At 43.6% G+C, this 14601-nt stretch overlaps 1 protein-coding gene across 1 annotated transcript in view; it reads right to left on the minus strand.

Moving 5' to 3' along the window:
* Positions 1–14601, minus strand: part of Trpm6 (transient receptor potential cation channel subfamily M member 6) — a 129840-nt gene that overhangs the window by 49620 nt on the left and 65619 nt on the right. Inside the window, exons 20-25 of the mRNA XM_055614178.1 lie at positions 12016–12144; positions 10324–10575; positions 7756–7930; positions 7440–7554; positions 5054–5253; positions 554–686 (exon numbers count right to left, since the gene is read on the minus strand). Coding sequence (XP_055470153.1) covers positions 554–686; positions 5054–5253; positions 7440–7554; positions 7756–7930; positions 10324–10575; positions 12016–12144 — 1004 coding nt within the window. The remainder of the gene's footprint in view (positions 1–553; positions 687–5053; positions 5254–7439; positions 7555–7755; positions 7931–10323; positions 10576–12015; positions 12145–14601) is intronic.

Below are 14601 nucleotides of genomic sequence, written 5' to 3' on the forward strand. Positions count from 1 at the left end.
TATGTATGTATGTATGTATGTATGTATGTATGTATGTATGTATGTATGTATTAAGAGAGGGTGTCATTTTGTAGTCGAGGCTGTCCTAAAACTTATTGTGTCGACCAGACTGAACTCAAACTCAGAGATTCACTTGCCTCTGCCTCCTGAGTGCTGGGATTAAAGATGTGCGCCACTACAACCAGTTTTTCATAGCTTTTTTTTTTTTTACTGTCCAACTTAACGTGTATGTTCTCTGCATCTGCTTCCTTGATTATCTTGTCTTTTCTGCTCCTTCATTTTCCTTCACCCTTCCACATGCAAACACTGGAATGTAAGTCTGTCAGAACTTCTTGTCTCCACTTACCTTTGGCAATGTGAAGACTGTCTAGAACACACCAATGTCCAATAAATAGATACTGAATACATAAGCCATATTGCAATGCATGCTTCAAATTCCACAGAACTCACACCTCTGGGCTTTGAAAGTGAATCTGTATTTTTTTAGACATCCTAGGACAACTATCATTTGGTAGCAGTTTGGGGAATTAATTATTAATTAATTATACTTTACCTTTCTGACGTCACTTGGATTTGTTCCTCAAAACTACAATTCAGACCTTCTGTCTTCTCATGGAAATATTTCTCTACACACTGCTCCTCAAAATCATGAAGCTTTTTCAGGTCATCCTTCGTGAGGTAGAGTTCTGTGGAAATAAACATATCAGGTATAAAGGCTGTTCTTAGGGAATTAATACAGACTGTGCTATTTACCGATGTGGACTGTGTTTCCAGGTGTCCATGTGCTAGAAGTGTGGTCCACAGATGAGGCTTAGGTGGTGGAATCTTGGATGAAAACTAGATTATGGGGACCATCTCAGGATCATATTAATGGACGGGTCACATCAAGCTAGCCACTCGTAGCTCTCCAGCTTTCTTACCTCCCATTTTCCTATGCAGTGTTCTCCATTCTCTCCCTCTCTCCTTCCCCACCTCATCTCCCCACTTCCCTACCTCAGTCATTTGCACTACAGGATCCCATCCACGCTGTTGTGGTGCGTCTAGGAGGCCTTGGCCAGAGGCTGACCAGAAGGAGCCTACTGTCTTGGAACTCCAGCTTCCAAATACAGTAGCTGTTTGGATGATGGAGCTGCAGACACTGACAGTGCTCACTGTCAAAAATCTGCATGGTAAATTTGTCTCCCAGAAACCTACACTGGGCAGACACTGAGGCCATAACATGGGGGATTGAGATGTCTTCACATGATAAATGTATTACGGATGATGAAATTATGAGAAGTCACTTTTTAACTTTGTAAAATTACGAAAAGTTCGGTCTACAACGCACTTGGCATGCACACCAGAGGACAAGGGTTTGGTTTCCAGAACCCACATGAGGTAAATCAGGGCCAGGGTGGTGCATTCTTTATGCCCAGCCCTGAGGAGGCTGCTCACACGGTGATAAGCGTGCTAAGCCGATGAACGCTAGCCCATGAGGCAGCCAGAGAAGGTGGCCACGAAGTGTCCCAGGGCGGCGACAGTTACTGTAATGCAGCTGCAGTTTAATGCTGTGTCCTTGTACTTCTCTTGACTAGAAGTGGTACCACCTGTGCTCTGTGATCATATTTCTTGTGTGTTTTATGGCTCTAAGTGATATAATATAATATTGTCCGTGCATGCATTCTGCGTACTCATTATATGTCTAACTTTTCCTGCGTGTGTTTGTGTGCCTGTGTGTTTGTGGGGAGGGTGAACATATGGGAGGGCATGTGTGTTCACATGCATGTAGAGGCCAGAGGTCAACCTTCTGGTGTTTCTAAAGTCAGGAGCTCTCACTAATGTGGAACACACCAGTTAGTCTGGGCTGAATAGCAAGAGTCTAATGGATGGGCCTTTCTCTGCCTCCCCAGTGCTAGGATTAAAAGAACGTGCCAACACACCAAGCCATTTTAGGTGGGTTCTGAGACTCAAACTCAGGTCGTTATGCTTGTATATCAAGTATTTTATAGACTGAGCTATCACTCTAGCTCAAATTTCTAGGCCACGTCATTGGTATGTGAGAGTTTTTTGCCTCCTCATTTTTTTTCTGTTTTAAATGTTTGATTACACATTTTAAAAATAAAAGTCTCACTGTGTAGCTCAGCCTGGCCTCAAACCTGCAGAGACCTTTCCCTCCAGCTCCCATGTCAGGGATCATAAGTATGTGTGTCCCAATGCTTGGCATAACCTTAGAATCTTGTTTTGGTTTTAAGGATCGCAAATCTTCAAAAGCCAAACTGTCATATAAATGTAAAAGTTAGTTTTAATTTTAAAAATTAAAACTTGGTTATTGAAAGGTCGGTTGTAAATATCTTTTAATAGGTAGCAAGCCTCAGGTATTTTGTGATAGTGTGATAGGCCTAAATGGCTCTTCTCGCACGTCTACTGAAAACAGAAAGTTAGGTAGCTTATGTGATAGACTTGTCACACTTATTCCACTGTGCTTGTAGGAAAGGCAGTACACACAAACATCTACCAATAGTAGATGATGCTCTCTCCCTCTTTTTTTTTTAAAAGAATGGCGAATACAGTGAACAGGCAGAAGGTTTCTTTTCAACATGTTCATGGTGTGCGATGCTTTTCTGTGTTAGTCAAAATTCTCTGTATTCACATACAGCTGGAGAAAGAACATAGTTGTCTTTTTTTTTCTCTGTGTGTGTGTCAACTGCTTTAGCTACTGAAAGAACAATGAATAACCTATGGGTGAAAACCAGGTTGTTGGGACGGTAGAGGCTGCTGCTGCAGCCAGTGTGACAACGTCCTGCCTTGTGGGGCTGTGCATGGACTAAGTCATTCCCCGAAAAGTACCAGCCCGTGGCCAGTCAGCACTGCACCCTTCCCTGTGATTAACTCAGTAAGGACACCTCACCCTGGGCTGCGGAGGCCGCTGCAGGCCTTCGCCAAACCTCAGCTTTCGGGCTGATACAGTGCCACGGTTTCCGGTGAGTAAGTGTGTTTCTACTACTTGGGAAATATCGAGAGGACGTGACTTTGCTAAGGGGACAGAATTGGAAAGCTCTTTCATGAGTGTCTTCACTTAATTCAAAAGAAAATTAAATATTAGTCCATATTTATTAATAGTGCAATAGTTTCATTGTTCTCCAATTCAATGAGCAATGAGAAATTAGTTTTAAATTGAAAATGTGCCTAGCTATAAAAAAATGTGCTTACAGCTGAAGCACGCAATATTTTGTGACTTATGTGGTGTTGGAGAATCTTTTAGACATTAAAAAAAAAATGGTCACCTCTGGTGTCCTATAGCATGAAGCTTTTCAGGGCCAGGATCTATACCAGCAGCAAATCTGCCCCAAATTCATAAGGCGAGTCTAGCAACTGGTTCATCTAGGCGTATGGAGTTCTTGAGGATAGCCACAAGATGGCACTCCTGCCCCACAAGTTGTCAATGCTATGTCTAAAGTCGTGGAAAGAGGAGATTGTACTAGAGCTCAGGCTGAACTTGCCTTGGAGGAAAGAAAACTTTTGAGCCATGCATTCAAGTGTTGTTCAGATGTGAAAGGAAAAGTATCAGCTTAGGACACCCCTCCCCAAGATCAAGTTCTCAGTGCAAAGAAGATTCATTTGCCCCAGAGGGACAGAAGGCAGGGAATTAGAGACAAAGACAGGAGATAGAAGATGTGGAAGAAAGAAAAGGGAACATGGAAGAGGGATGAGGGATATTTGTCCCAAATTGGGACAAAAAAAAAAAAAAAACTGCCTCTGGATAGAGAGGAAACAGATGTGGCCTATAGGCAAATGCAAGCTTATATAGGTACAGATGTTGGGATGAGGTGTTAAATTGGGCATGTTAATTAGGTGAGTCAAAGGGAGCTTTTGATTTCTTGACTTCAATACTTTGATAGTTGGACCTTGGTAGTCAGTCTCAGGAGTAGGAAGTGGCCAAATGAGAGAAGAGACCTTGGTGGCCAGCCTTAGCAATGTATCTAATGGTTTTTTGGTTTTTTATCAAGGCAGAGGGAATGGGGGAGAAGGGCAAGGCCTGCTTGCCACACGTGAGCTAGCCAGAGTTTCTTCAGGATGTACACATAATCATAACACTTTTACACATAAAACATAAGCAAATTAATAATAATAATAACAATGTTTGAGTCTTCTGTGAAAATCATCCTGTAAGTCTAAGGGTGAGCCCAAGTTAGCCCTGGGGCCTTTTCTGGGTCACAAACTGTCCTGGAGTCACGTAGCTGTCCAGTGAGAGCCAGGATCAGCTCTCTGCCAGAAGCAGAAAATATAAAGCTTGTGCCTCCACCTTAACTTCAGCCGTGCCTTCGTGTTTGTTTGTTTGTTTGTTTGAGACAGCATCTTGCTATGTAGTCCAGGCCTGCCATGATTCAAAGCTCCCTACAGCCACTGTTTTTAAGTCAGTGTCTTGGTGATTTGTTATCGGCAAGTTCATCTGCCTCTTTTATAGACCTACATGCCCAGGGTCACACCTGGGGAAAAAATGCATGCATCCTGATTTAAACAAAACAAAACGAAAATACCCTTTCTGTATCTGCACTTCGCAATGGTGTTGCGAAAAATAAGAAACATTCTTTCCAGACCCTCATCCCCTCTCAGGAGGTTAGAAAAGCAGAGCTTTCAGAATCCGAAGAGTGATGCTGGCTGATCTGCTAGGCAAAGCTCACTTTTCTGTTTCCCTGCATCCCAGCCCTTTTGAATCACCTTTCTATACAACAGGGCAGTACGTACAGGCCAGGTGACTACTCTCTAAGACGTCTTCAGAGGAGTTCCTAGGAACCACCTAGGAACCCAGGTTTTCTAGAAGGTCTAAAGCCTTTACACATCCAAGCAAAGATGCTGTCTCTCCTGCCTCTAACTTTAACAGAGGCAAAAATAATCATGAGACCCCAGGCAAGGTCAAAGGTCTGCAGCCAGTGCTTTCTCAGGACCTTCACGCTGTGCCCACAATGTAGTTACCCGCCTGCGCTGTCTCCACCCTTTATTCCCTTCCCTCCTCAGTCCCAGCGTCTCTGCCCCTCGTTTCCTCCCTTCCTTCTGTTCCACCATAGACACTTACTTAGTGTCTTATGGACATCACCCTCTTCCTGGTCATGCGGAGCTGGTCGGCAGCGCAGCCCTCGGAGGAGCAGGCACATGTGATTCACCAGGATGAAGGGCGGCGGCAGCCAGGGCTTCTGGTGATAGGTCATGATGTAGCGATAGCGGTTGTATTTCCAGAGCTTATGTGAGATGGATTTCATATCTAAGTAAATGTTGCTGGAGGTTGAAGAAAGAGGGGGACGACGCTTTAATATGGGACCCTGAAATGTAACAGACTCTCTCTTCCAACCTTTCTGATTAGTTAACAGATAATCAGCAGCAGACAGCCAATAATTATTATCCACTTAAAAATTTTTCTTTCCTCAAATAAAATACAGTAAAGACTTTTTACTAATATATATATATATATATATATATATATATATATATATATATATATATATATATATTTGTTGGCACAATGAACAAAATGCAGACATTGAAATCAAGAGATTAGAAAACTGGCAGCATTGTAGGCAAGGAACAGAAAGTTCCTGTTGCATTTTCTGCTGTCTATAGGTCGCCTTTGCTGCTCATATATGAAGCATCTTTTTCAGAATATAACCCAACCTTCCTCGTGAACAAGTGTGATGTTCCTCTGCGCTATTGAACTTAGAAAGACAGACTTCACAAAAGCAAGAACTGCCCGAATAACTCTAGCCAAAAGGTCTCGACAGAATCATACGAATAAGGAAGACATACGCGAGGAGAATCGATTCCTCCTTAAATAAGCCAATACGCAGAGTTTCCAAAGGGAACTTGATAAATTATTCAAGCTACCTTTATAGCAAAGTAGCCCCTATTGGTGCTTACTCTGGATTGTCTCTTAAATTACATCCATCTTAAAGGAAGCCAATAAACACTGACACTAAAGAACTCCAAGTGGAAATGTAAGCAGGTGGCAGAGTTCTTCAAAACAACATACTGCCCTAAACTGTTTATATATTTAACATGCAATACATAGTGGGTCCAATGGAATACCCATGGCAACATTCTGCTTAGATGTTTTTTGTTTTTTTTGTTTTTTTTTTTTTTAAGTAAGTTTCTTCAGAGGAAAAAAAAATGGCAGAGTAAGAGTAGAATTTGAGACAAATTTAGCCAACAAAAACATTGACAGACGAAACCTGGACAGCGATAGGGAGAAGGAGCCATGGCTGTCCTTGAAAGAACCAGGTCAGAGTAAGACTGAGAGGGGTGTGTCCCAGGGCATGTGAAGTGGATGACTGACAGCCCGTTTCTCAGGATGTGATCCCTGAGCTCACAGTGTCAACATGAGCTGAGCCCATAGGGACATGGACACTACCGGGCTCTATCCCAGCATCGCCTGGGCACACCCTTGGACTCTGTCGCAACACCATCAAATGGGAAACCGTGTTGCAAGCTCTCAAAGGTTAGTCTCAATTGCCTGTCTTCAGTTCACAGGTGACTTCACCTGCCCACCAGCAGGTGGTGGCATTCACAAGTATTTCAGAGCCTTAAATGTGAAAAAACTTTATCTTCAAGGGCCCCCTAGATATAAGTAATCAGAGCTGCGATTGCCATGCTTGTTTGTTCCTCAAAATGTTGGTCTTTATATTGAGACTGGGGGGAGTATGGGGAAAGGAAGGAAGAAAAGGGGGCAGGGGAAGGAGAAGAACGAATAGAGAGGAGAGAAGTAAGGAGAGGAGAGGTGAAAAAAGGAGAGCAGAGCAGAGTGGAAAAGGGGAGAGTGGAGAAGAAGAGAGTAGAGAAAAGGAGAGGGGAAGAGAAGGAAGGAAAGGGAGGGAGACTTTCCAGAAAAGCTCCTGCTCTTCCCTATGGATTTAGGGAAAACTGGAAATGGAATATTTTGGGAAAGAGGGGGGTTCAAGAGTTTGTCACTGGGAGGATCAAGGGATCATAAGCCTGGAAGTCAGTGATGCAAGCCACTGAAATAGGATTTCCCAGACAGAATAAGAACAAGAGCATGAAAAAGTACAGATAAAGGAAAAGGTCAGAGGTCTTGGCCCAAGACATTTTTAGTGTGAAATGGAGAAGTTGAGCCAGAAAGGGAGAGGGAGAAGAAGAAGCTAACTGCGAGAGAAAAGAAAATGGGACAGGCAGGGGGCTTGTGGGAAAAGCACACACAGAACCCTTAGCAGACCATCAACTCCAAGCCTTGTTCTGCAGGAGCCTAAGTGCATAGGATGGGCTCAGATCTCCTCTCACGCTTCTATATCACTAAGAGTTCAGCTTCTTTCATACCAATAGTTTCACCTCCTTGCTTTAAAGCCACAGTAGTAAAACATGGGGCACACATACTCAACATGCATGGGGATATACTCAGGATAGTGGCTCCCACGTTTTGGTAAATAAAATAACCACATTTGGTTACAGTTACTCACTTGAAGCAGGCGATCAACAGGTTCACCATGATGATGTACTGCACAAAGAGGTAGACAGCTTGCAGGAATGGAGTCAGGAAGGAACCCGGCGGGCATGAAGTTTCACTTGAACAAACTACAGAGGGAGAATTTAAGAGTGAGATGAAGCTAAATCACAGCCCGGGGGCCCTGTGCAAATATTTGGCCCCCTTAACTTCACAGAATGCTACAAACTTTCCACACTTAAAGCATTCTTGCAGGTGCCTTTCAGATTTGTTTTTACTCTGGGTATCTACAGGGCTTCTGTCTCTGCATAAAGGCAAAACTCCCTCCGTACCATCTATCTTTGAAGCATAGACTTCTCCATACATCATCCAATAGGGCTCAAATACAATATCGCGAGCCAGGTGCCAGGAAGGAGGCTCCTTTGGTGAGAGGATGGCTTTGCGCGCCACGCCAAAGCTCAGCAGGACGATGGCCATCATGACCACAATGTAGAACATGTTTGCTGCCTGCAAAACAGCACAGCACAACCAGAATTTACCATAAATCTGGCTCCAGCAGTCATCACCATCACCACACGCGGGGCTAGCTAGCTACTCTGGTCAGTGGCTAAAATGGCTCAGAGCAGAACAGCTGCATTCTCTCTGGCTATGCTATTTTCTTTTCTCCACACCAGTGCTTCTCAACCCTCCTACCATCATGAACCCTTTGATACAATTCCTTATGTTGTGGTGACCCCTAACCATGAAATTATTTTGTCGCTACTTTACAACTGTAATTTTGCTACTGTTATGAATCGTAATGTAAGTGCCTGATGTGCAGGATATCTGATATGTGACCCCTGTTGTGGGTTGCAATCCATGGGTTGAGAACTGCCATTCTACATAGTATGCGCTTTAGGTCAGTGACATCTATGGAGGGACTTGCAGAAAGTAGAAACAAAGACTCTTTCTGTAAGCAGCAATCAAATGTTAACTGCTTTTGACTGGCAAGTGCCCAACTTTTGACCAATTAAATCAAAGATTGCATTTCCCAGAGTTATCTCCCAGAACCATGGAATGTCTTGGGTACTGATTACGCCAGTTTCCCTCCATCTTCGAAACTACATCAACTCGACCCCCTTGTTCACTGTGGCAGGCTCAGAGGTCACCAACATTTTCTACTTTCGCCACATTTCTTATGTTATGAAGTGGTGACCGTAAGATCCAAGTATCCAATGGGCTGAAGAGTGACAACAATGACTTTGCCTGAGCTGAACTTTAGCTCTTACTCTGGTCACTGTAATAGAAGCTAAGTGCATGGCTATGACACACAAAGGAGGAAGTCTGCATCTCGGAGTCAGCACTTACAGACCCCATCAAACCTGGCTTCGGGGGGGAAAGGACCCTGTGCCAGGCCGTGAAATATACTGATTATCCACCTCCTCCTCTAACAAAGAGACATTACCAAAATCTAAAAGAAAAGAGGTAAGAAAAGAGAAAACCTAAGCGCTGGGCGGGGGCTCAGCAGTGGTGTTTGCCCCTAATGCGTAAGGCTGTAGGTTCAAACCCCAGTCCTGCCGGAAGGAGAGAGATGATAGAAAGGAACGGAAGCAGAAGCAGCAAGGTCCATCTTGAGACTCTTGGGTCCTTCTTCCTCTGTCTTTATTTCTGCACTACTCCTGTCCCTCCAGAACACTAACTTTTCTTGTTTTCTAGAAATGAACATCAAGATTATCTAGATTATTTCTAGAGGGTAGACCTTTAGGTACTTTCAAAATTCCAGAGGCAAAAGCTGGCGCAATGTTTAGCAGGCCCAGGCGACAGACTGGAGCCAGGCCATCCACTGTGGAGGCCTGGATCCCCCCCCCATATGCTCCTGAGTAATTTAAAGTTGCTACAAACAGTGTATAAGTTAATATATGCGAAATATCTAGTACAGCGTGAGGTGCATAGTCAGTGCTACTTAAGAGTAAGTGTGAGTGATAAAAGAATGAACTGGTGCTTTCAGAAAATACGTTCTTGGTGGTAGCCTCATAGAAATAAAAAAAACAATGCAACCTCAATCCCATATGGCCAGCCCTCACAAAAGGTTAACCTATTAACTACCCTGGCCCATTTTACATACAAGCTTAATGGTTAGCCAGAAATGAGTGTCTATGCTTCTAGAAACAATTTCAGATTTTAACTGGTGGCTTAGGGAGATGGTTCCGTGTTAGCATGGTTCCTGGACCTCAGATTAGATTCCCAGAAGGCATGTAAAAAGCAGACACGGTATGGGGAGACAAGCGGCCCTGAGAGCTCACAAGCCAGCTAGTCTAGATAAAACTGCGCTTCAAGTCTAATAAGGGGCCTCTGTTCCAAAACATGAGGTAGAGAGCTGTAGGGTGGTTTGAATGAGAATAGCCTCATAGGCTCATGTATTTGAATGCTGGCCCGCAGTTGGTAGAACTGTTTTGGAAGGATTAAGCAGTGTGGCTTTGCTGGAGGAAGTGTATCACTGTGGGGTGGGCTTTGATGTTTCAAAAGCCCACACCATTCACGGTTAGGACTCCGTCTGCCAGGTGCTTATGGATCAGTTGTAAGCTCCGAGCCACTGCTCCGGCACAACGCCCGCCTGCCTGCTGCCATGCTTCCCACCAAGATGGTTGCAGAGCATCAAGAACTACAGCCCCCAAGTTAAATTCTTACTTTTCTAGGTTGCCTTGGTCATGGTGGCTCTTCAAAGCACTCAAAAAAATAACTAAGACAAGAGCAGCAGTGGAAGACACCCAATGTTGATTTCTGCCCTCTACACAGGCAGACACGAGGGCGCCCAGAAGCATGTACCCATCCATATGTCACAGGAGAGAAAGTCAAAATATGAAACATGACAGCGGGGCACTAAAAGGGGATATTTATGCATAAAATGAGACCGTACACACCATCTTTGCAACCATGGTCACGTACGGCCCCGCGTGTTGATTCACAGCGAAGAAGTCCATGAGCCGAGAGAACCAGAATATGATGTCTATGCAGTAGAAGAGTCTTCCTACAGTGAACAGAGGTGGGTGTCCCCACCGTAGGCCAAAACCAACTAAAAACAGGCCAATAGCCACTGTCTCCATTAGATTCCAGTACTCACTCAGCCACACCTTCACCTTTTGAGTAAACTTGCTGGGTTCTGAAATGCAGATCTAAAGAGAGAGAGAGAGGGAGATTTAAGGAAGGGTACAGGGGAGGGGGGATGAAGTAGAGTTGTGGAACACTTGCCACCAACATACACGGCCCTGGGTTCAGTGCCCAAAACCACAGCCAGGGCTGGATGCATCAAGATAAGCATCTTTTTAAGTGCATTAATGTGCCGTTTAAATAGTAAGCCAATTCCTTCAAATTTTGCATACCAAGAGGACCTGAGACTCAGATAACACTTGCTAATGAGTTATTTAAACAAAACTATAAATATGTATTTAATGACTGTTAACTAAGATTAACGAGAAATTAACCTTAATATCTAGAATGAGTACCGCTAACCCAAGCCACCACTCAAGAAACAAACAAGAAATGACAAAAAGAAAGAATTTTGTTCTGGCATTCATGGATCTCCAGTGAGTATGCAGCAAGGCCAGGGCCTTCAGAATTCAGCACTGCAGTGTTTCTGCCATGCTAGGCTTCCGCTTTGTGAGCTGAGGTTAAAGAATACCGACTAGAAACCAAGCAGGCCTGTGATCTGGCCCTACAACTGCTTCTGAGAAGCTACTGGTAAACCAAGAAGAATGTGATGTTGGAACTCGCTAGTATAAGAAACGCTCTTGGCAATACAATAGCAAACACATTGCAATGCAAACAGTAAGGTTATTTCTCCCCCAGACACAGGAGAATTCAGATAGTGCTTCTCTTCTATAAACTCCAATAGCAGATGACGATGCAGCGTAATCTCTGAGAAGACTCTTATTCAGCATAGAATGTTGGTGAAATTACCACCGGAACAAGACAAATGTATCGACCTACAGAGACGTGCACACACAGCTAGGACAGCAGGCGTCATAGCTTTGGGGGATTATCCACACAACCGCATTAAGAATGGTAACTTTTAAGTGACCAGTGACAAGGCAGAAATGAAAAATGTTTAGTTTTGTTTCTTGGACTACATCTCCCAATAAAAGATATTCAGCTCCAGTTTTCAAGGGTGTTTACGAGGAACTTGCACATGCTGAGAATGTACGCCTTATGTATTATGCAACTTTAGCCATTCATGTGTCACCCTTTAGGGTAAAACTGACAATATGTAGGTAAGGCTAGGTGATTAAAAATCCATACCACAAAGAAAGCTACATTGTGGGAAGCGAAGAGTTGGGAGAGTTCAGTCACAAATAGAGGGCATTGCCTGTTGCTGCCCAAGTAATAAATACACAAAGATTGTGCTTCAAAATGGCTGCTTTCAAAGTTCACTGCAAAGTATTTGGTAAGGATAAGGAATGAAGTCAGATATGTTTGTCCCTGAGCAACATTCCTGTAGCAAATCAGAATCAGTATGCTCTCTCCTTCACAAACTTGACATGAGCCCATTTTCATCCCCAGAGCCAAGAACACCTCTTCCAGGGTTGTACAGAGACACAGTTAGAAGGAGCACTCACCTCCCTGACCTTCTCAATGGCATTGGTGAAGATATAAATGATGACAAGCCACTCTTGTATGCTGGGTTGGGGGTGCATCTCCACCAACACTGTGTAAGTGAACAGCATGAGGAATGCCAAATAAGCCATCTGTGAGGGACACACATTCCCTGTGAGTGCAAGTGACCATGAAGGATGCCAAGCAGAGGCAGACAGAGCTCAGACACACAGACATGAACTTCTACAGGGCAACATGAAAATATAACTGGGGACTATTTCTGAAAGCTCATTACTTAATGTCAAGGAAGGCATAAGTATCTACAGTCTAGGAATGAAAATCATTAGTTGCTGGTCCAAGAAGGAGATGTTAGCCTATTGTCACTAACCATTGCAGCTTGCACAATGGCGAGCTAGCAGCAGACCAAGAAAGGATCTCATGCCTTCCCTCCAGTTTCAGCTAGAAAAATATGTATGCCAAGATGAAGTGTTACTGGATGCCTGTCTTTACAGTAAGATGACAGTAACTACTACGGAGTATTATTTTATAATGATTAAAATGCTATTCTGGATAGGGAGATGGAGAGATGGCTCAGCAGTTAAGAGCACATGTCGTTCTTGCCTGAGGGACTGAATTTGATCCCCGGCACCCATGTTGGCCAGCTCACAACTGCCTGTAACTCAAGATCCAGGGTATCTGGAATTGCCTTCTGGATTTTAGGGGTCCCTGCACAGGCATACATACACACAACAAATAAATAGATAAATAAATGTTTTTGTGAAGGTGAAAAGCCATCAAGAATGGCACCTGATGCCGACCTATGATCTTCACATACATGCATACACAACTGGACACACATACCTGTATGAATATGAACATGGGCACATGAAAAGATTAGCAACCTAGGCATAGCATACAGTAGCTAACATAGTCTACCGGCTATCAGGCAGTGTTAAGTGTGGAAGTCAGGACAGCTTGTGGGAGTCAGTCCTCTCCTTCCATCTTTGTTGGGATTGGTCTGATGCTTGTAGTTCTATGCGAGTTACTGGCCCTCAAGATCTGGTTACTTCCCGGATACACCTATCCTTGTTGTGTAAACTTGCCTAAGACATTATTCCTATTTGATTGATTAAAAGGCCTAAAACCTGGGAGGGCAGAACGGGGTAGGCGTGGCTAAGGTTCTGGGCTTTAGGAACAGGAGAATCATGGGAAACAGAAAGACAAGAAGAGAAGAAGAAGGAGGATGCCACAATGGGTTAGCATGGAGAAGGAATCATATGGGCAGGGAGGAAGGACTCCAAAAATGGTGTGGAAAGGGCCGGATGAAGAATACAAGCAATTATTATAAGATTATGGATGGAAGGTAGCCCAAATGATGATGCTTAAGCCAGATGGCATTGCACTGGGGCTGTGAGGTGGATGGTGAGGTTATTGTGACAGCATAGATGAAATATCTGCCCAGCCCAAGGTAAATAAGGCAATTATATAAAATCTAGCAGGTGTCTGTGTCTTATCATTTGTGATAGCAGGTTAAATAATACCATCTTGATAATCTTAGGGTAAATAATAAACAATATTTAGCCCAACACCAATTTTATCATCAACAACACACCTTGTAGGTTCTGAGGCCAAATTCAGGTTGTCAAGTTTAGCAGCATCAAGTGTTCTTGCTCAGGTGCCATCTTGTTGACCCATCTCTGCTTTAATTTGAGTCATGGATGTCCATTGGACCTGGAGCTCACTAATAGAGCTGGACTGACTGGCCAGTGAGCTGAAGGGATCTGTCTGTTTCTACCTCCCAAGTGCTGGAATCACAGCCATGTTGCACCATGCCTAGCTTTTCAGATGGGTGCTGGGGACCTGAACCTGGGCCCTCAGGCTGCACTCTAAGCCACTGAGCCATCTCCCCAGGCCCAGACTTAGATGTTTAGAAACAGATAACTGTCATTCAGAGATATGTATTTATTAAGTACGTGCCAATAGCATGTGGCTGCCAGGTCGATATTCTGAGATTATATATTATGCATATTTAGATGGACATCCCATAATATTCACTCCTCAAATGTTTTTGGAATACAAAACTCTGGGTGTGAGTAATCTAAGTCTAGATAAGCATAAAAATAAGTGATACTAAATAAATGGCTGATACGTGTATGCTTTTTCTGAATGGCCGCTCTCCATTGCATCTCAACTTTAAGTAGTCCTCTTACATTCAGAGAATATGCTACTGAAGACAAAAAAAAAAAAAAAAAAAAAAGACAATATTTCTACAAAACAAATGAGTCAACTGATGATTTTTATCTGTTACTTATTTATTTTGCCTGAAAAAAGTTTTTTTAAAAAAGCCATCATTCAGTTCTACACTGAGGACTGTTAAATTCATTGTACTAAAACGTCCCAAAGGCTCAGTCTTGGCTGAGCTGTGTCTAGGCACTCCGAGAGAAAAACACAACCAGAGAATGGTCTCACACCTCTTCTTCCAGCATTCAGGAGGTAGCGACAGGAACATTACTGCAAGTTCCAGGCCAGCCTAATCTACACCTACCTAGTGAGTTCCAGGCTGGGAAGGGCATACAGTGAAAGTCTATGCCAAATGAAAACCAAGACTA

Source organism: Psammomys obesus, unplaced genomic scaffold, assembly GCF_907164565.1.
Source record: "Psammomys obesus unplaced genomic scaffold, mPsaObe1.curated_primary_1811, whole genome shotgun sequence".
Taxonomy (NCBI): Eukaryota; Metazoa; Chordata; class Mammalia; order Rodentia; family Muridae; genus Psammomys; species Psammomys obesus.